The sequence below is a fragment of the Heterodontus francisci genome, chromosome 14, assembly GCF_036365525.1.
Source record: "Heterodontus francisci isolate sHetFra1 chromosome 14, sHetFra1.hap1, whole genome shotgun sequence".
Taxonomy (NCBI): domain Eukaryota; kingdom Metazoa; phylum Chordata; class Chondrichthyes; order Heterodontiformes; family Heterodontidae; genus Heterodontus; species Heterodontus francisci.
In genome coordinates, this window is record NC_090384.1 from 107,939,889 (window position 1) to 107,961,347 (window position 21,459).

A 21,459-nucleotide genomic window follows, 5' to 3' on the forward strand; every position below is an offset into this window, starting at 1 on the left:
CAGAGAGGAATTAAAAATTAGGGTCAGAGCCCCTGCAATCTCCACCCTCGCCTCCCACAGCATCCTGGGACACAAATCATCCGGACCTGGAGATTTGTCCACTTTTAAGTCTTCCAAAACCTCCAATACCTTGTCATTCCCTATGACAATTTGCTCAAGAACCTCACAGTCTCTCTCTCTCTCTGAGTTCCATATCTACATCCTCTTTCTCTTGGGTGAAGACAGATGTGAAGTATTCATTCAACACCCTACCAATGTCCTCTGGCTCCACCCACAAATTTCCCCCTTGGTCCCTAATGGGTCCTACTCTTTCCCTGGTTATCCTCTTCCCATTGATATACTTACAGAATATCTTGGGATTTTCCCTACTTTTACCAGCCAGAGCTTTCTCATATCCCCTCTTTGCTCTCCTAATTGCTTTCTTAAACGCCATCTTACACTTTCTGTATTCCACTAATGCTTCCATTGATTTGCTCTCCTTGTATTTGCTAAAAGCCTCTCTTTTCCTTCTCATCATACCCTGAATGTTTCTGGTCATCCATGGTTCTCTGGACTTGTTGCTCCTACCTATTACCCTGGAGGGAACATGTTGGGCCTGTACCTTCCCCATTTCCTGCTCTTCTGTAGATTTCCCGACAAGTAACTCTTTCCAGTCTACCTTGGCCAGATCCTGCCTTATTTTACTAAAATTCGCTCTCCCCCAATCCAAAACCTTTTTTTGCAACTTGTCTATTTCTTTCTCCATAACAAGCTTAAATTGTACCATGTTGTGGTCGCTATCACCAAAATGTTCCCCCACCAACACATCAACCACCTGTCCGGCTTCATTCCCCAGAATTAGGTCCAGCACTGCACCCTCCCTTGTTGGATCCTCTACATATTGAGCTAAAAAGTTCTCCTGTATACATTTTTAGAACTCCACTCCATCTAAGCCCTTAATACGATGACTATCCCAATTAATGTTGGGAAAGTTGAAATCACCTAATATAATTACCCTATTATTTTTACACACCTCTGTGAATTGCGCACATATTTGCTCCTCAATTTCCCGCTGACTATCTGGGGGTCTATAATAAACACCTAGCAATGTGGCTGTCCCTTTTTTATTCCTAAACTCTACCCATAAAGCTTCATTTGATGCCCCCTCCAAGAAATAATCTCTCCTTACTGCAGTAACTGACTCCTTAACTAATATTGCAATGCCCCCTCCTCTTTTACCCTCTCCTCTGTCTCGCCTGAATATTCTATATCCCGGGATATTGAGCTGCCAATCCTGCCCCTCCCTCAACCATGTCTCCGTGATGGCTACTATATCACAATTCCATGTGTCAATCCTTGCCCTTAACTCATCCGTTTTACCTGTAGTACTCTTGGCATTAAAGTAGAGGCCTTTCATCCTGGTCTTACTCCCTTGAAACTTACTTCCACTGTATTCCCTCTGACTTGTTCACTTTCCTGTGTTTAGCTGCGTCCCTATTCTGCTAGGAGTCTGCATCCCCTCCCCCTGTCAAATTAGTTTAAACTCCTCCCAACAGCACTAGCAAACCCGCCAGCAAGGATGTTAGTCCCCCTCTGGTTCAGATGTAGACCGTCCCGCTTGTACAGGTACCACCTTCCTCAGAAACGGTCCTAGTGGTCCAGGAATCTAAAACCCTCCCTCCTGCACCAACTCTTAAGCCACGCATTCATCTGTGCTATTCTCCTATTTCTATACTCGCTAGCACGTGGCACTGGAAGTAATCCAGAGATTACAACCCGAGAGGTCCTGCTTTTTAGCCTACTGCCTAACTCCCTGAATTCTTGATGCAAGACCTCATCCCTCTTTCTACCTATGTCATTGGTACCAACATGTATCTTGACCTCTGTCTCATCACCCTCCCCATTCAGGATGCCCCGCAGCTGTTCAGTGACATCCTTAAACAGTTATTTACAGTAATCATATTTTACTCTCATTATATAAACAGCATTTGTGAAAACTTAAACCTTCCTCCAGCACCAAACAAACTGCAAATCTACCAAGCAACAGAGTCACAACTGAGGGTGAAAGGCAACTTGTTACCCACTGCCCACAGACTCATTCACCACACTCCCCACTCAGCACTCTCCCCACCCACCACATTCTCCACTCACTCGTCACACTCCCCACTTACCACACTTCCCATTCACCACACTCCCCACTCGTCACAGTCCCCACTCGTCACACTGCCCACTCACCACTCTCTCCATTCACCACACTCCCCCCTGGTCACACTCCCCACTCGTCACACTCCCCACTCACCACACGTCACACTCCCCACTCATCAACTTCCGCCTTTTACATTCCTCCCCCACCGCAGTCCTGCCTGCCACATTGAGCCACCCACTTCCATCGGAATAGCAGGAACAGGAGGAGGCCATTCAGCCCCTTGACCCTGCTCCACCATTCGATATGATCATGGCTGATACACAGCCGTTGATGTCATCGCCTGTGATCCATTCCCCAATCACTGAGAGAAGGGCTGAGAAGGAGTGGAATAAATCTCCTGCTTTGTGCAGTTAGGTTTTTATGTTGGCGGGAATGAAAATGTCCTTATTGCTCACTCTTTCACAGCTCAGTAATGTAGTCTGATCTGTGTTTCACCCGACATACCAAAGACTGAATTACTCTGTAATTATACAAACACAACATATTCACACCCCCACTCAGAGTAAACCACAAGTAAAACAGCCCATCAACTATGCACCATTTAATTAGAGAGGATTGTGCAGGGCTGGATCTGTACAAAATATCATCGGCACTGGGTAAACACTCAATAGAGATTGATAACATTCCTCAGATCCACTAGGTTAACAGAGGCATTAAACCTGCTTAAAATAAAAACAGTGGCATATCACAACAACTTGCATTTATATAGCAGCTTTAACATAGTAAAACATCCCAAGATGCTTCACAGGAGCGTTACCAAAGAGGATTTGCCACCGAGCCACATATGGAGATATTAGGACAGGTCCTTGGTCAAAGAGGTCGGTTTTAAGGAGAGTCTTAAAGGAGGAGAGAGAGATGGGGAGGTTTAAGGAGGGAATTCCAGAGCTCAGGGCCCAGGCAGCTGAAGGCACAGCCACCAATGGTGGAGCGATTAAAATCAGGGATGCTCAAGAGGCCGGAATTAGAGGAGTGCAGAGATATTGGAGGGTTCTGGGGCTGGAGGAGATTACAAAGAGAGGGAGGGCTGAGGCTATGGTGGGATTTGAAAACAAGGATGAGCATTTTAAAATCAAGATGTTGCTCGACCAGGAGCCAATGTGGGTCAGCGAGCACAGGGATGATGGGTGAACGGGACTCGGTGTGAGTTAGGATTGAAGCATTGTTCAGAGATTCAGATTTTATCCCATCTTCCCCTGCAGCTCTAACTGGCCAACTTAAAGACAGGGAGGGTATCAACACGAATGTGAAGCAAAGATATAACCAGAAAATGGTGCTGCGCTGAAGAATTTACTGCCAGTGACGTTTACTTGAGTTCAGTGGTTCAGTGATATACCCTTCAAATCCATACTCTGGGTACCTGTTCTCTGAACCTCCTCGTTGTGTCGTCATTTTTTCAGTCTCATCCCGCGGAGGAAGTGGTGCTGTTTGTACCGCTGGCTTTTCATCCATCACACACAGCTGCTGCCACATCTCCTGAGCACAATAAACAGCACAGGACCATTAAACCCCCATAGAACACAACACGATTCACAATCACAGAACATCCCAAAGCTACAGTCAATGAAGCAGTTCAAAAAGTGTAGTCACCGTTGTTACGTAAGAAGAACAGCTGCCAATCCGATCACAGCAAGATCCCACAAACAGCAATGTAATAATGACCAGATAATCTGTCTGTGTGATGTTGGTTGAGGGATAAATATTGTCCAAGACACTGGGGAGAAACCCCCTGCTGTTCTTCGAAATAGTGCCATGGGATCTTTAACATTCACCTGAGACGACAGATGGGGCCTCAGTTTAACATCTCAGCCCAAAGACGACACCTCCAACAGTGCAGCACTCCCTCAGTACTGACCCTCTGATAGTGCAGCACTCCCTCAGTACTGACCCTCCGACAGTGCAGCACTCCCTCAGTACTGACCCTCTGACAGTGCAGCACTCCCTCAGTACTGACCCTCCGACAGTGCAGCACTCCCTCAGTGCTGACCCTCGACAATGCAGCACTCCCTCAGTACTGACCCTCCAACAGTGTAGCACTCCCTCAGTACTGACCCTCTGACAGTGCAGCACTCCCTCAGTACTGACCCTCTGACAGTGCAGCACTCCCTCAGTACTGACCCTCCGACAGTGCAGCACTCCCTCAGTACTGACCCTCCGACAGTGCAGCAGTCCCTCAGTACTCACCCTCTGACAGTGCAGCACTCCCTCAGTGCTGACCCTCGACAATGCAGCACTCCCTCAGTACTGACCCTCTGACAGTGCAGCACTCCCTCAGTACTGACCATCTGACAGTGCAGCGCTCCCTCAGTACTGACGCTCCGACAGTGCAGCACTCCCTCAGTACTGACCCTCTGACAGTGCAGCGCTCCCTCAGTACTGACGCTCCGACAGTGCAGCACTCCCTCAGTACTGACCCTCTGACAGTGCAGCACTCCCTCAGTACTGACCCTCTGACAGTGCAGCGCTCCCTCAGTACTGACCCTCTGACAGTGCAGCACTCCCTCAGTACTGACCGTCTGACAGTGCAGCGCTCCCTCAGTACTGACCCTCTGACAGTGCAGCGCTCCCTCAGTACTGACCCTCTGACAGTGCAGCACTCCCTCAGTACTGACCGTCTGACAGTGCAGCGCTCCCTCAGTACTGACCCTCTGACAGTGCAGCACTCCCTCAGTACTGACCCTCTGACAGTGCAGCACTCCCTCAGTACTGACCCTCTGACAGTGCAGCGCTCCCTCAGTACTGACGCTCCGACAGTGCAGCACTCCCTCAGTACTGACCCTCTGACAGTGCAGCACTCCCTCAGTACTGACCCTCTGACAGTGCAGCACTCCCTCAGTACTGACCCTCTGACAGTGCAGCACTCCATCAGTACTGACCCTCTGACAGTGCAGCACTCCCTCAGTACTGACCCTCTGACAGTGCAGCACTCCCTCAGTACTGACCCTCTGACAGTGCAGCACTCCCTCAGTACTGACCCTCTGACAGTGCAGCACTCCCTCAGTACTATACTGGGAATGTCAGTCAACATACTAGACTCAAATCTTTGGAGTGGGTCTCGAACCCACCATCCTAAGAGGTGTGAATTCTACCCACTGAGACATGGTTGCCAGTGCCAACACGTACTTGCAAAGAAATTGAGACAGGCTGTACCTGTCCCACCATTAACCCCGTACAGAAATGGTGCATCCTCGTCCCGAGTCCCTGGTTATTGGAACACTTTAACAGAAGTAGCTTAAGCCAAGCTTCTTGTAGTGACCTGTATACCATCCACAGCTTCCTCTGTTATTTGCTGGACTGAAATTATAAAGTAGTTCTTTGGAAGCAATTCCTTTATTTCTGGGGCGCTGACTAAATTGTTCCCCATATTAACCATCCTGGATTATTGTTCCACGGACTGTCACCTCATCGACATTGCTGTTCTTTATAAACTGACAGACTGTTGGATCTTGGGTGTCATCGCTGACACACCCGATCCTGCCCTTCCCTGAGTTACGCACTTTGCATTTTCCAGCAGTCAGTCAGGTTCTAAAGATTTGCAGGTTGATAGGCAAATTGGCCATTGTAAATTGCCCCTAGTGTAGGTAGGTGGTAGGAGAATTGTGGGGATGTGGTAGGGAATATGGGATTAACGTAGGATTAGCGTAAAAATGGGTGGTTGATGGTCGGCACAGACTCAGTAGGTCGAAGGGCCTGTTTCAGTGCTGTATCTCTCTTTGACTCTATGACTCTAAGATCATAGGGTGAGATTGGATTGAAAATTAGATTAGATATCAAACAGGAGCAGAAACCCTGTGACACCTTAAACTGTCCTTGGCCAGGGTCTCCAAGGCCAATTGCAGCCCCACCTCCCCCACCTCTCCAGTAGCCCCTCGCTGCTCCAACAGCCCTTCGCTGCTCCAGCAGCCCCCTTCACTGCTTCAGTAGCCCCTCGCTGCTCCAGCAGCCCCCTTCACTGCTCCAGTAGCCCCCTTCACTGCTCCAGCAGCCCCCTTCACTGCTCCAGTAGCCCCTCGCTGCTCCAGCAGCCCCCTTCACTGCTCCAGTAGCCCTCGCTGCTCCAGCAGCCCCCTTTACTGCTCCAGTAGCCCCCTTCACTGCTCCAGTAGCCCCTCGCTGCTCCAGCAGCCCCCTTCACTGCTCCAGTAGCCCCCTTCACTGCTCCAGCAGCCCCCTTCACTGCTCCAGTAGCCCCTCGCTGCTCCAGCAGCCCCCTTTACTGCTCCAGTAGCCCCCTTCACTGCTCCAGTAGCCCCTCGCTGCTCCAGCAGCCCCCTTCACTGCTCCAGTAGCCCCCTTCACTGCTCCAGCAGCCCCCTTCACTGCTCCAGTAGCCCCTCGCTGCTCCAGCAGCCCCCTTCACTGCTCCAGTAGCCCCCTTCACTGCTCCAGTAGCCCCCTTCATTGCTCCAGCAGCCCCCTTCACTGCTCCAGTAGCCCTTCACTGCTCCAGCAGCCCCCTTCACTGCTCCAGTAGCCCCTCGCTGCTCCAGCAGCCCCCTTCACTGCTCCAGTAGCCCCCTTCACTGCTCCAGCAGCCCCCTTCACTGCTCCAGTAGCCCCTTGCTGCTCCAGCAGCCCCCTTCACTGCTCCAGTAGCCCCCTTCACTGCTCCAGCAGCCCCTCACTGCTCCAGCAGCCCCCTTCACTGCTCCAGTAGCCCCCTTCACTGCTCCAGCAGCCCCCTTCACTGCTCCAGTAGCCCCCTTCACTGCTCCAGCAGCCCCCTTCACTGCTCCAGTAGCCCCCTTCACTGCTCCAGTAGCCCCTCGCTGCTCCAGCAGCCCCCTTCACTGCTCCAGTAGCCCCCTTCACTGCTCCAGTAGCCCCTCGCTGCTCCAGCAGCCCCCTTCACTGCTCCAGTAGCCCCCTTCACTGCTCCAGTAGCCCCCTTCACTGCTCCAGCAGCCCCCTTCACTGCTCCAGTAGCCCCTTTCACTGCTCCAGCAGCCCCCTTCACTGCTCCAGTAGCCCCCTTCACTGCTCCAGTAGCCCCTCGCTGCTCCAGCAGCCCCCTTCACTGCTCCAGTAGCCCCCTTCACTGCTCCAGCAGCCCCCTTCACTGCTCCAGTAGCCCCCTTCACTGCTCCAGTAGCCCCTCGCTGCTCCAGCAGCCCCCTTCACTGCTCCAGTAGCCCCCTTCACTGCTCCAGTAGCCCCCTTCACTGCTCCAGCAGCCCCCTTCACTGCTCCAGTAGCCCCCTTCACTGCTCCAGTAGCCCCTCGCTGCTCCAGCAGCCCCCTTCACTGCTCCAGTAGCCCCTCGCTGCTCCAGCAGCCCCCTTCACTGCTCCAGTAGCCCCCTTCACTGCTCCAGTAGCCCCTCACTGCTCCAGCAGCACCCCCCACCCACCACTTCAGCAACACCCACGTCTATGATCCAGAACAAGCCGCCTAATCTAAAATTTAGAACCAGGCTGTTCAGGAGTGAAATTATACAAAAGGACATTAGAAATTGGAATGCAGATTCACCAGAATAAAACCAGGGCTAAAAGTGTTCAATTACATGGGCAGCTTGCACAGACAGGGTTTGTATTTCCCTTGAGTATAGAGCATTAAGGGGTGACCTAATTGAGGTGTTTAAGATGAATAAATGATTTGATAGGTTAAATTGAGAAAAACTATTTCCTCTGGTGGAAATGAGAGCTCGGCCATTCAGGGCTGATGTCAGGGAACACTTCTTCACACAAAGGGGAGTGAAAATCTGGAGCCCGCTCCCCGCAAAAAGCCGTTGAGACTGGAGGTCAGTTGGAAATTTCAAAACTGAGCTTGATAGATTTATGTTGGGTCAGGGGATTAAGGGTTATGTAACCCAGGTGGAGTTAGGATACCGATCAGCCAAGATCTAATAGAATGGTAGAATCGGCTCGTGGGGCTGAATGGCCTCCCCCTGTTCCTGTGTTCAGCACAGCAATCAAATCTGAGACCTGGGGTTCCGTGGGACTTAGCACCACACGGTGTTCATGAAACAATTAACAGAGCGATCAAACAGTTTGTGATACTGTTACCCGGCAGCAGACATCTCATATCTGCTTCATTAACAGATATTGTAAACTGACCTTGATGTGTTCCTGGAGGGTTTGAAGACAGTGTTGATTGTAGTGACATTCCTGCCGGAACATTGCAGCTAACTTCTGGCAGTGAGCTTCCTCAGACAGAACCTAAACACAACAACAATCCCTGCTCAACAGGCATCAAATGTCACCAATACAGTCAAAAGATGAATATTGGGGTTTTTTGATTGCGGGGGTGGGGTGGGAGTGGGTTGTTAACGCCCCTCGAAATGTCTGATTATTTATATTGGACCAGGCCTCCTTCCGACAGAGCATTCCTTCGATTCCTCAATAGAAACACAGAAACAACAAGCTTCCAGAGCTGAGCAGTTTCCCAATTTGACCTGGGATGGTGTTTGAGGAACTAGGTTACAAATTAAAAACAAAGCCTGAAAGGAAATAACCTCTGGATTAATACCTGAGCCACAGGTTAAATTAGCATAATGTCAAACAGATTAGAGATTTAGATGTGTGGATGAAAGAGTCTTCTGGAAGGCAGAGGTTTCAACTCATGGGGCACATCACCAGCACTGGGAAAAGAGGGAGCTGTTCCACTGGGACGGGCTTCACTTAACCTGTACTGGGACCAGTGTCCCATCAATTGAATAACTAGGGTAATAGATAGGGCTTTAGCTAAGAAGGGAGAGGCAGGTTTCAGATAAGGATAAATTTATAAATCTGAAGAGACAAGTCTGTAGAGCAGAGTAGCAATTTAGGTAAAATCTTAGGAAGAGACAGAGAGTTTAATAACAGTAATAGGGCATTACTGAATCAAGGCACATCAGGGACAATAGTAAAAAGTTAAAATTAAAGCCGCTATATATAAATGCAAGAAGCAGTCATAACAAGAGAGATGAATTAATGGCACAAATAGGGCTAAATGGATTTGACTCAGTAGTCATTACAGAGACGTGGTAGCAGAGTGACCAAGGTTGGAATCTAAATATTCCAGGGTACTTGACTTTAAAAAAAGACAGGGAACATGGAGAAGGAGGTGAGAGTGAGAGTGAGGGGGGAGGGTGAAGGTGAGAGGGAATAGCCCTGATAATAAAGGACGAGATAAAGGCATTAGTGAGAAAGCATCTTAGCCCAGAAAATCAAGATGCAGAATCAGTGGAGCTAAGAAACAACAAGTGGAAGAAAACATTGATGCAAGTTATTTTACAGTAATCATAGAATTCCTTAGCCTCCTTGTCTCGAGAGACAATGGATAAGCGCCTGGAGGTGGTCAGTGGTTTGTGAAGCAGCGCCTGGAGTGGCTATAAAGGCCAATTCTAGAGTGACAGGCTCTTCCACAGGTGCTGCAGATAAAATTGGTTGTCGGGGCTGTTACACAGTTGGCTCTCTCCTTGTGCTTCTGTCTTTTTTCCTGCCAATTGCTAAGTCTCTTCGACTCGCCACTCTTTAGCCCCGCCTTTATGGCTGCCCGCCAGCTCTGGTAAACGCTGGCAACTGACTCCCACGACTTGTGATCAATGTCACAGGACTTCATGTCGTGTTTGCAGATGTCTTTAAAGCGGAGACATGGACAGCCGGTGGGTCTGATATCAATGACGAGCTCGCTGTACAATGTGTCCTTGGGGATCCTGCCATCATAGCATTGGACAGAGTATAAATCAGCAAACTAGAGGAGCAGGTAACAAGGGTAATGGAATGATTCTGCAGTAATTTAATCTTCATGTACACTGTGCAAACCAAATTGGCAAAAGTACCTTGTAGAATGAGTTCACGGTTCTAGTTTTCTAGAACAAAATGTTGAGGATCCAGCACTGTCCATTGATGTGGCCTGACACGCTGAGTATTTCCAGCATCTTCTGTTCTTATTTACGTTCTCCAGCATCTGCACTATTTTGCTTTTGAACTAGGGAACAGGCTAGTTTAGATCTAGTATTGTCTAATGAGACCAAGTTAATTAGTAATTGTGTAGTAAAGGATCCCCTGGGGAAGAGTGATCATAATATGGTAAAATTTCAAATTAAGTTTGAGAGTGGAGTGATTAAGTTCAAAACTAGGTCTTTAAATTTAAACAAAGCAAATTATGGAAGTATACAGGTTGTCTGAGATAGATTGAAAGACATGATGATAAATAAGCAGTGGCAAAAATTTAAAAAATGAAGGCATAATATTCAACAAGTATATATTCCTTTGTAGAATAAAAAGTCTACTGGACAGTGACGCATCCAAGGCTAACTAGATTAGATTAAAAGAAAAGGTTGATAATGTTGCCAAGTAGAGTAGTCAGCCTGAGGATTGGGAGGGTTTTTAAAAATTGACAATGGATGGCAAAGAAATTGATAGAAAGGGAGAAAATACAATGAAAATAAACTAACAAGACATATAAAGACAGATTATAAAACCTTTTACAAGTATGTGAAAAGGATGAGAATAACAAAATTAAGCTCTGGATTTTATGGGGCAGGGTCAGAGTGGGGGAGCCCATAGAATTGTGACCGGAGGTGGGGTGGGGGGGGGGGGAGAACTGCTAACATTGTACCTCTGTTTAAAAAGGGAGTGAAGGATAGACCGAATAATTACAGTCCAGTCAGTCTAATCTCAGTAGTGGGCAAATTATTGGAATCTATTCTGAGAGACAGGATAAACTGTCACTTAGAAAGGCACAGGTTAATCAAGGATAGTCAGCATGGATTTGTTAAGAGAAGATCTTGTTTCACCAACATGATCAAATTTTTTGAAGAAGTAACAAGGAAGATAGATGAGGGTAGTGCAGTTGATGTGGTCCACATGGATTTTAGCAAGGCTTTTGACAAGGTTCCACATGGCAGACTGGTTAAAAAATAAAATCCCATGGGATCCAGGGAAATGCAGCAAGGTGGATACAAAATTGGCTCAGTGGCAGGAAACAAAGGATAATTGTTGACGAGCTTTTTAGTAACGGGGCTGTTTCCATGGCATTCCGCAGGGCTCAGTACTGGGTCCCTTACTTTTTGTGGTATATATTAACGATTTGGACGTAAATGTAGGGGGCATGATCAAGACGTTTGCAGACGACACAAAAACTGGCCGTGTGGGTTGTGTCTTTAATGCATTGGTGCAGACTCGATGGACCGAAGGGCCTCTTCTGCACTGTATTATTTTTTGATTCTGTGATTCTGTGGTAGATAGCGAGGAGGATAGTTGTAGGCTGCAGGAAGATATTGATGGTCTGGTCAGATGGGCAGAAAAGTGGCAAATGGAATTCAACTTGGAGAAGTGCGAGGTGATGCATTTGGGGAGGTCAAACAAGGCAAAGGAATACACGATTAATGGGAAAATACTGAGAAATGTAGAGGAAGTGAGGGACCTTGGAGTGAATGTCCACAGATTCCTGAAGGTAGCAGGACAGGTCAATAAGGTGGTTAAGAAGGCATATGGAATCCTTTCCTTTATTAGCCGAGGTATAGAATATAAGAACAGGGAGGTTATGCTGGAACTGTATAACTCATTGGTTAGGCCACAACTTGAGTACTGTGTGCAGTTCTGGTCATCTCATTATAGAACGGATGTAATTGCACCAGAGAGGGGAAAGAGGGGATTTACGAGGATGTTGCCAGGACTGGAAAAATGCAGCTATGAGGAAAGATTGGATAGGCTGGGGTTGTTCTCCTTGGAACAGAGAAGGCTGAGGGGAGATCGGATTGAAATAACAACATTTTGAGGGGCCTGGATAGAGTGGAGGTGAAGGGTCTGTTCACCTTAGCAGAGAGGTCAGTGACGAGGGGGCATAGATTTAAAGTGATTGGTAGAAAGATTAGAGGGGAGAGGAGAAAAAACTTTTTCACCCAGAGGGTGGTGATGGTCTGGAACTCACTGCCTGAAAGGGTAGTTGAGGCAGAGACCCTCAACTCATTCAAAAGGAGTCTGGATATGCTCCTCAAGTGCCGTAACCTGCAGGACTACGGACCAAATGCTGGAAGGTGGGATTAGAACGGGTGGATCATTTTTCAGTCGGCACAGACACGATGGGCCAAGTGGCCTCTTTCTGTGCCGTAAACTTTCTATGATTCTATGATAAGTCTTTCTTTCTTTCTTTTAGCAGTAGGGCAAATCTATTATTAAGGAAGTGGTAACAGGACACATAGAACATAGAACATAGAACATACAGCACAGAACAGGCCCTTCGGCCCACAATGTTGTGCCGATCCTTTGTCCTCTGTCAAGGACAATTTAATCTATACCCCATCATTCTCCTTTATCCATATACCTATCCAAAAGCCTTTTGAAAGTCCCTAAAGTTTCTGACTCAACAACTTCCCCGGGCAAGGCATTCCATGCCTCGACCACTCTCTGGGTAAAGAACCTTCCCCTGACATCCCCCTTATATCTCCCACCCTTCACCTTAAATTTATGACCCCTTGTAACGCTTTGCTCCACCCGGGGAAAAAGTTTCTGACTGTCTACCCTATCTATTCCCCTGATCATCTTATAAACCTCTATCATGTCACCCCTCATCCTTCTCCTTTCTAATGAGAAGAGGCCTAGAATGTTCAGCCTTTCCTCGTAAGACTTATTCTCCATTCCAGGCAACATCCTGGTAAATCTCCTCTGCACCCTCTCCAAGGCTTCCACATCCTTCCTAAAATGAGGCGACCAGAACTGCACACAGTACTCCAAATGAGGCCTTACCAAGGTCCTGTACAGCTGCATCATCACCTCACGGCTCTTAAATTCAATCCCTCTGCTAATGAACGCTAACACCCCATATGCCTTCTTCACAGCCCTATCCACTTGAGTTGCAACTTTCAATGATCTATGCACATAGACCCCAAGGTCTCTCTGCTCCTCCACATGCCCAAGAACCCTACCGTTAACCCAGTATTTTGCATTCATGTTTGTCCTTCCAAAATGGACGACCTCACACTTTTCAGGGTTAAACTCCATCTGCCACTTTTCAGCCCAGCACTGCAACCTATCCAAGTCCCTTTGCAGACGACAATAGCCCTCCTCGGTATCCACAACTCCACCAACCTTTGTATCATCTGCAAATTTACCGACCCACCCTTCGACTTCCTCATCCAAGTCGTTAATAAAAATCACAAACAGGAGAGGACCCAGAACTGATCCCTGCGGCACGCCACTGGTAACTGGGCTCCAGGCTGAGTATTTACCATCTAAGACCACTCTCTGCCTTCTATCAGTTAGCCAATTCTTAATCCAACTGGCCACATTCCCCACTATCCCATGCCTCCTGACTTTCTCCATAAGTCTACCATGGGGGACCTTATCAAATGCCTTACTAAAATCCATGTACACCACATCCACTGGTTTACCCTCATCCACTTGCTTGGTCACCTGCTCAAAGAATTCAATCAGGCTTGTGAGGCAAGACCTACCCCTCACAAAACCGTGCTGACTGTCCCGAATCAAGCAGTGTCTTTCCAGATGCTCAGAAATCCTATCCCTCAGCACCTTTTCCATCAACTTGCCTACCACCGAAGTAAGACTAACTGGCCTGTAATTCCCAGGGTTGTTCCTATTCCCTTTCTTGAACAGGGGCACAACATTTGCCACCCTCCAATCACCTGGTACCACCCCCGTCAGCAGAGAAGATGAAAAGATCATTGCCAACGGCTCTGCAATTTCATCCCTTGCTTCCCATAACATCCTTGGATATACCCCGTCAGGCCCGGGAGACTTGTCTATCTTCAAGTTATTCAAAAACCCCAACACATCTTCCCTCCTAACGAGCACTTCCTCGAGCTTACCAGTCTGTTTCACACCGTCCTCTTCAGTAATACACCCCTTCTCATTCGTAAATACCGAAGAGAAGTACTCATTCAAAACCTCACTTATCTCTTCCGGCTCAACACACAGTCTCCCGCTATTGTCCTTGACCGGACCTATGGTCCCCCTGGTCATCCTCATATTTCTGACATACGCGTAAAAGGCCTTGGGGTTTTCTTTTATCCTACCCGCCAAGCATTTTTCATGCCCTCTCTTAGCTCTCCTAATCCCTTTCTTCAGATCCTTCCTGGCCATCTTGTATCCCTCCAGAGCTATGCCTGTGCCCTTTTTCCTCAACTTTATATACGCATCCTTCTTCTTCCTAACAAGACTCTCAACCTCTCTTGTCAACCACGGTTCCCTCACATGACCATCCCTTCCCTGTCTGACAGGGACATGCTTATCAATGGCCCCTACTATCTGCTCCTTGAAAAAGTTCCACATTTCGACCGTGCCCTTCCCTCCCAGCATATGCTCCCAACTTATGCTCCTCAGTTCCTGCCTGACAGCATCATATCTACCCTTCCCCCAATTGTAAACCTTGCCCTGTTGCACATACCTATCCCTCTCCATTACCACAGTGAATGCTACAGAATTGTGATCACTATCTCCAAAGTGCTCGCCCACCAACAGCTCTATCACTTGCCCTGGTTCATTACCTAGTACCAAATCCAATATTGCCTCCCCTCTGGTCGGGCAGTCTACATACTGAGTCAGAAAAGCTTCCTGGACATACTGCACAAACACTACCCCATCCAAACTATTCGATCTAAAGAGTTGCCAATCAATATTTGGGAAGTTGAAATCCCCCATAATTACTACCCTGTGACTTCTGCTCCTTTCCAAAATCTGTTTCCCAATCTGCTCTTCCACCTCCCTGCTGCTATTGGGGGGCCTATAGAAAACTCCCATCAAGGTGACTGCTCCTTTCCTGTTCCTGACCTCAACCCACAGTGCCTCAGTCGGCAGATCCTCCTCGAAAATTCTTTCAGCAGTTGTTACACTATTTCTAACTAACAATGCCACCCCCCCACCTCTTTTACCACCATTCCTAATCTTATGAAAACATCTATAACCAGGTACCTCCAAAAACCATTCCTCCCCCTCACCTATCCACGTTTCAGTGATGGCCACAACATCGTAGTCCCAAGTGCCCATCCACGCCTTCAATTCACTCACCTTATTCCTGATGCTTCTTGCGTTGAAGTATACGCACTTTAACCCTTCTCCGTGCCCATCTGTCCTCTGTGACAGTGCTACCTTCCCCAATACCTCACTACACTCTTTGTCTTTCTGAGTGGACCCACTGGTCCCTGGATTACAAGTCCCATGGAAAATCATAATATGATCAGGCAGAATCAACACGGTTTAATGCAAGGGAAATTGTGTTGACAAATCTATTGAGTTTTTTGAAGATGTAACTAGCAGGATTGATAAAGGGAACCAGTGGATGTAGTATATTTGGATTTTCAGAAGGTACTCAATAAGGTGCTACACAAGAGTATATTATACAAGAATAGGGTTCATCATTTGGGGGAAATATATTAGAATGACTAGAGTGTCATGCACAGAAAGAGCCATGATGAAATAAACAATGAAATGGAAGAATTATGAATTAAAAAGTCAACTATTAAACAAAACCACAAGAACAGAGACACTTGTACCACACTCAAAATGGAGTAGCAGTCACTTGACCATTCCTGTACTGGAAATGGACAAACTTGTCTGAAAAGATTAAACTCATTAACCTCATCTGAAGTAGCTCTGGGGAGAACCCCTTTCAAATTGAAAGGAGCATTATTGTATATTGATGACCCCTATTGACATGAATTAACTAACAAAGGGTTCCAGAGACAGACTGATTCATAGCCCAAACCAAAATGAATGGGTCTGAAGTGGCACTGTGTTAGCAGCATGATCCCTGTTCAAACATCAATCAATAGCCATAGTTATCCTGGTCCATTGTATGGTTACAGCAGGAGACAGGGCCATGTGTCGCCTAACTGAAACTCTAATGGAATTATAATACCTATACAATACCTCTGAAGAGAGAGGGAAGATCAATGGAGGAGGCAGTGGCGTAGTGCTATTGTCACTGGACGAGTAACCCAGGGATGCAGGGTATTGCTCTGGTGACAAGGGTTTAAATCCCACTACAGCAGAAGGTGAAAATTGAATTCAATTAATAAAAATCTGGAATTTAAAAAAAAGCTAGTCTAATGATGGCCATGAAACTATTGTGGATTGTTGTAAAAACCCACCTGGTTCACTAATGTCCTTTAGGGAAGGAAATCTGCTGTCCTTACCTGGTCTGGCCTACATGTGACTCCAGACCCACAGCAATGTGGTTAACTCTCACATGCCCTCTGAAATGGCCTAGCAAGCCACTCAGTTGGATCTAACCGCTACAAAGTCAATAAAAAAGAATGAAACCAGACGGACCACCCGGCATCGACCTAGGCACCGGAAACGACAACGGCAAACCCAGCCCTGTCGACCCTGCAAAGTCCTCCTTACTAACATCTGGGGGCTTGTGCTAAAGTTGAGAGAGCTGTCCCATAGACTAGTCAAGCAACAGCCTGACATAGCCATACTCACAGAATCATACCTTACAATGTCCCAGACACTGCCATCCCCATCCCCGGGTATGTCCTGTCCCACCAGCAGGACAGACCCAGCAGAGGTGGTGGCACAGTGGTATACAGTCGGGAGGGAGTTGCCCTGAGAGACCTGAACATTGACTGTGGACCTCATGAAGTCCCATGGCATCAGGTCAAACATGGGCAAGGAAACTTCCTGCTGATTAATACCTACCACCCTCCCTCAGCTGATGAATCAGTACTCCACCATGTTGAACAGCACTGAGGGGGGCAAGGGTGCAGAATGTACTCTGGGTGGGGGACCTCAATGTCCATCACCAAGAGTGGATCGGTAGCACCACTACGGGACGACTCCCAAAGGACATAGCTACTGGACTGGGTCTGCGGCAGGTGGTGAGGGAACCAACAAGAGGGAAAAACATACTTGACCTCGTCTTCACTAATCTGCCTGCCGCAGATGCATCTGTCCATGACTGTATTGGTAGGAGTGATCACCGCACAGTCCTTGTGCAGACAAAGTGACGTCTTCACATTGAGGATACCCTCCATCATGTTGTGCTAATTGGGATAGATTTCAAACAGATCTAGCAATGCAAAACTGGGCATCCATGAGGTGCTGTGGGCCACCAACAGCAGCAGAATTGGACTCAACCACAATCTGTAACCTCATGGCCTGGCATATCCCCCACTCTACCATTACCATCAAGTTGGGGAACCAACCTTGGTTCAATGAAGAGTGCAGGAGGGCATGCCAGGAGAAGCACGAGACAGACCTCAAAACGAGATGTCAACCTGGTGAAGCTACAACCCAGGACTACTTGCGTGCCAAATAGCGTAAGCAGCATGCAATAGACGGAGCTGAGCGATCCCATAACCAACGGATCAGATCTAAGCTCTGAGGTTCTGCCACATCCAGTCGTGAATGGTGGTGGACAATTAAGCAACTAACTGGAGGAGGTGGCTCCACAAATATCCCCATCCTCAATGATGGGGGAGCCCAGCACATCAGTGAAAAAGATAAGGCTGAAGCATTTGCAACAATCTTCAGCCAGAAGTGCCGAGTTGATGATCCATCTCGGCCTCCTCCTGAAGTCCCCAGCATCACAGATGCCAAACTTCAGCCAATTCGATTCACTCCGCGTGATATTAAGCAACGACTGAAGACACTGGATACTGAAAAAGCTGTGGGCCCTGACAATATTCCGGCACCAGTACTGAAGACCTGTGCTCCAGAACTTGCCGTGCCCCTAGCCAAGCTGTTCCAGTACAGCTACAACACTGGCATCTATCCTGCAATGTGGAAAATTGCCCAGGTATGTCCTGTACACAAAAAGCAGGACAAGTCAACCCGGCCAATTACCGCCCCATTTGCCTAGTCTCAATCATCAGTAAAGTGATGGAAGGTGTCATCAACAGTGCCATCAAGTGGCACTTGCTTAGCAATAACCTGCTCAGTGCTGCTCAGTTTGGGTTCCGCCAGGGCCACTCAGCTCCTGACCTCATTACAGCCTTGGTTCAAACATGGACAAAAGAGCTGAACTCACGAGTGAGGTGAGAGTGACTGCCCTTGACATCAAGACAGCATTTGACCGAGTATGGCACCATGGAGTCCTAGCAAAACTGAGGTCAATGGAAATCAGGGGGAAAACACTCCACTGGTTGGAGTCATACCTGGCGCAAAGGAAGATGGTTGTGGTTGTTGGAGGTCAATCATCTGAGCTCCAGGACATCACTGCAGGAGTTCCTCAGGTTAGTGTCCCAGTAAGTGCATGGTAATGTTGCTGAATGTCAAGGGAAGATGGTTAGATTCTCTCTTGTTGGAGATAATCATCGCCTGGCACTTGTGTGTCTCATGTACAGTTCTGAGACGGCTGACAGGGTTGATGCTGAGAGGTTGTTTTCTCAAGCTAGAGAATCCAGAACTGGGTGCATTGTCTCAGGATAAGGGATTGAATCTTGAGGACTGAGAGAAATTTCATCACTCAGGGTTCTGGATCTTTGGAATTCTCTACACCAGAGAGGTGTGGATGTTCAATCATTGAGTGTATCAAGACAGAGATTGAGACATTTTTGAGCACTAAGGAATTTAGGGATATGGGGATAGGAAAAGTGGAGTTGATGTATAAGATCAGCCATTTAACAGCATTACCATCGCTGAATCCCCACTATCAACATCCTAGGGGCTACCATTGACCAGAAACTGAACTGGAGTAGCCATATAAATACCGTGGCTCCAAGAGCAGATCAGAGGCTAGGAATCCTGTGGTGAGCAACTCACCTCCTGACTCCCCAAAGCCTGTCCACCATCTACAAGGCACAAGTCAGGAGTGTGATGGAATACTCTCCACTTGCCTGGATGGGTGCAAATCCAACAACACTGAAGAAGCTCGACACCATCCAGGACAAAGCAGCCCGCTTGATTGGCACCCCATCTACAAACATTCACTCCCTCCACCACCGACGCACAGTGGCAGCAGTGTGTACCATCCACAAGTTGCACTGCAGCAACGCACCAAGGCTCCTTAGACAGCACCTGCCAAACCCACGACCTCTACCAACCAGCAGGATAAGGGCAGCAGATGCATTGGAACACCACCACCTGCAAGTTCCCCTCCAAGTCACATATAAACAAAGAACAAAGAACAAAGAACAGTACAGCACAGGAACAGGCCATTCGGCCCTCCAAGCCTGCGCCGATCTTGATGCCTGCCTAAACTAACACCTTCTGCACTTCCAGGGACCGTATCCCTCTATTCCCTTCCTATTCATATATTTGTCAAGATGTCTCTTAAACGTCGCTATCGTATCTGCTTCCACCACCTCCCCTGGCAGCAAGTTCCAGGCACTCACCACCCTCTGTGTAAAAAGCTTGCCTCGCACATCCCCTCTAAACTTTGCCCCTCGCACCTAAAACCTATGTCCCCTAGTAACTGACTCTTCTACCCTGGGAAAAAGCTTCTGACTATCCACTCTGTCCATGCCGCTCATAACTTTGTAAACCTCTATCATGTCGCCCCTCCACCTCCGTCGTTCCAGTGAAAACAATCCGAGTTTTTCCAACCTCTCCTCATAGCTAATGCCCTCCAGACCAAGCAACATCCTGGTAAACCTCCTCTGTACCCTCTCCAAAGCCTCCACATTCTTCTGGTAGTGTGGCGACCAGAATTGCACGCAGTATTCTAAGTGTGGCCTAACTAAGGTTCTGTACAGCTGCAACATGACTTGCCAATTGTTACACTCTATGCCCCGACCGATGAAGGCAAGCATGCCGTATGCCTTCTTGACCACCTTATCCACCTGCGTTGCCACTTTCAGTGACCTGTGGACCTGTACGCCCAGATCTCTCTGCCTGTCAATACTCCGAAGGGTTCTGCCATTTACTCTATACTTCCCACCTGCATTATACCTTCCAAAATGCATTACCTCACATTTGTCTGGATTAAACTCCATCTGCCATTTCTCCGCCCAAGTCTCCAACCGATCTATATCCTGCTGTAACCTCTGACAATCCTCATCACTGTCCGCAACTCCACCAACCTTTGTGTCGTCCGCAAACTTACTAATCAGACCAGCTACATTTTCCTCCAAATCATTTATATATACTACAAACAGCAAAGGTCCCAGCACTGATCCCTGCGGAACACCACTAGTCACATCCCTCCATTCAGAAAAACACCCATCCACTGTTCCACTCTGTCTTCTATGACCGAGCCAGTTCTGTATCCATCTTGCCAGCTCACCTCTGATCCCGTGTGACTTCACCTTTTGCACCAGTCTGCCATGAGGGACCTTGTCAAAGGGTTTACTAAAGTCCATATAGACAACATCCACCGCCCTTCCCTCATCAATCATCTTCGTCACTTCCTCAAAAAACTCAATCAAATTAGTAAGACACGACCTCCCCTTCACAAAACCATGCTGTCTCTCGCTAATAAGTTCGTTTGTTTCCAAATGGGAGTAAATCCTGTCCCGAAGAATCCTCTCTAATAACTTCCCTACCATTGACGCAAGGCTCACTGGCCTATAATTTCCTGGATTATCCTTGCCACCATTTTTAAACATAGGAACAACTTTGGCTGTTCTCCAGTCCTCTGGGACCTCACCTGTAGCCAATGAGGATGCAAAGATTTCTGTCAAGGCCCCAGTAATTTCTTCCCTTGCCTCCCTCAGTATTCTGGGGTAGATCCCATCAGGCCCTGGGGACTTATCTACCTTAATGCTTTGCAGGACACCCAACACCTCCTCCTTTTTGATAATGAGATGACTGAGACTATCTACACTCCCTTCCCTCGGCTCATCATCCACCAAGTCCTTCTCCTTGGTGAATACTGATGCAAAGTACTCATTTAGCACCTCGCCCATTTCCTCTGGCTCCACGCATAGATTCCCATCTGCGTCCTTGAGTGGGCCAACCCTTTCCCTGGTTACCCTCTTGCTCTTTATATATGTATAAAAAGCCTTGGGATTTTCCTTAATCCTGTTTGCCAATGACTTTTCATGACCCCTTTTAGCCCTCCTGACTCCTTGCTTAAATTCCTTCCTACTGTCTTTATATTCCTCAAGTGCTTCGTCTGTTCCTCGCCTTCCAGCCCTTACAAATGCTTCCTTTTTCTTTTTGACTAGGCTCACAATATCCCGTGTTATCCAAGCTTCCCGAAACTTGCCAAACTTGTCTTTCTTCCTCACAGGAACATGCTGGTCCTGGATTCTAATCAGCTGACGTTTGAAAGACTCCCACATGTCAGATGTTGATTTACCCTCAAACAGCCGCCCCCAATCTAAATTCTTCAGTTCCTGCCTAATATTGTTATAATTAGCCTTCCCCCAATTTAGCACCTTCACCCGAGGACTACTCTTATCCTTATCCACAAGTACCTTAAAACTTATGGAATTATGGTCACTGCTC

At 47.8% G+C, this 21,459-nt stretch overlaps 1 protein-coding gene across 3 annotated transcripts in view; it reads right to left on the reverse strand.

Annotated features, from left to right (window-relative positions):
• The window catches only part of LOC137377359 (lamin-B1.S-like), a 158,809-nt gene that overhangs the window by 80,253 nt on the left and 57,097 nt on the right, over positions 1–21,459 (reverse strand). For all 3 annotated transcript variants that reach the window (XM_068046958.1, XM_068046959.1, XM_068046957.1), the window contains exons 7-8: positions 8,239–8,340; positions 3,543–3,658 (exon numbers count right to left, since the gene is read on the reverse strand). In XM_068046958.1, coding sequence (XP_067903059.1) covers positions 3,543–3,658; positions 8,239–8,340 — 218 coding nt within the window. The remainder of the gene's footprint in view (positions 1–3,542; positions 3,659–8,238; positions 8,341–21,459) is intronic.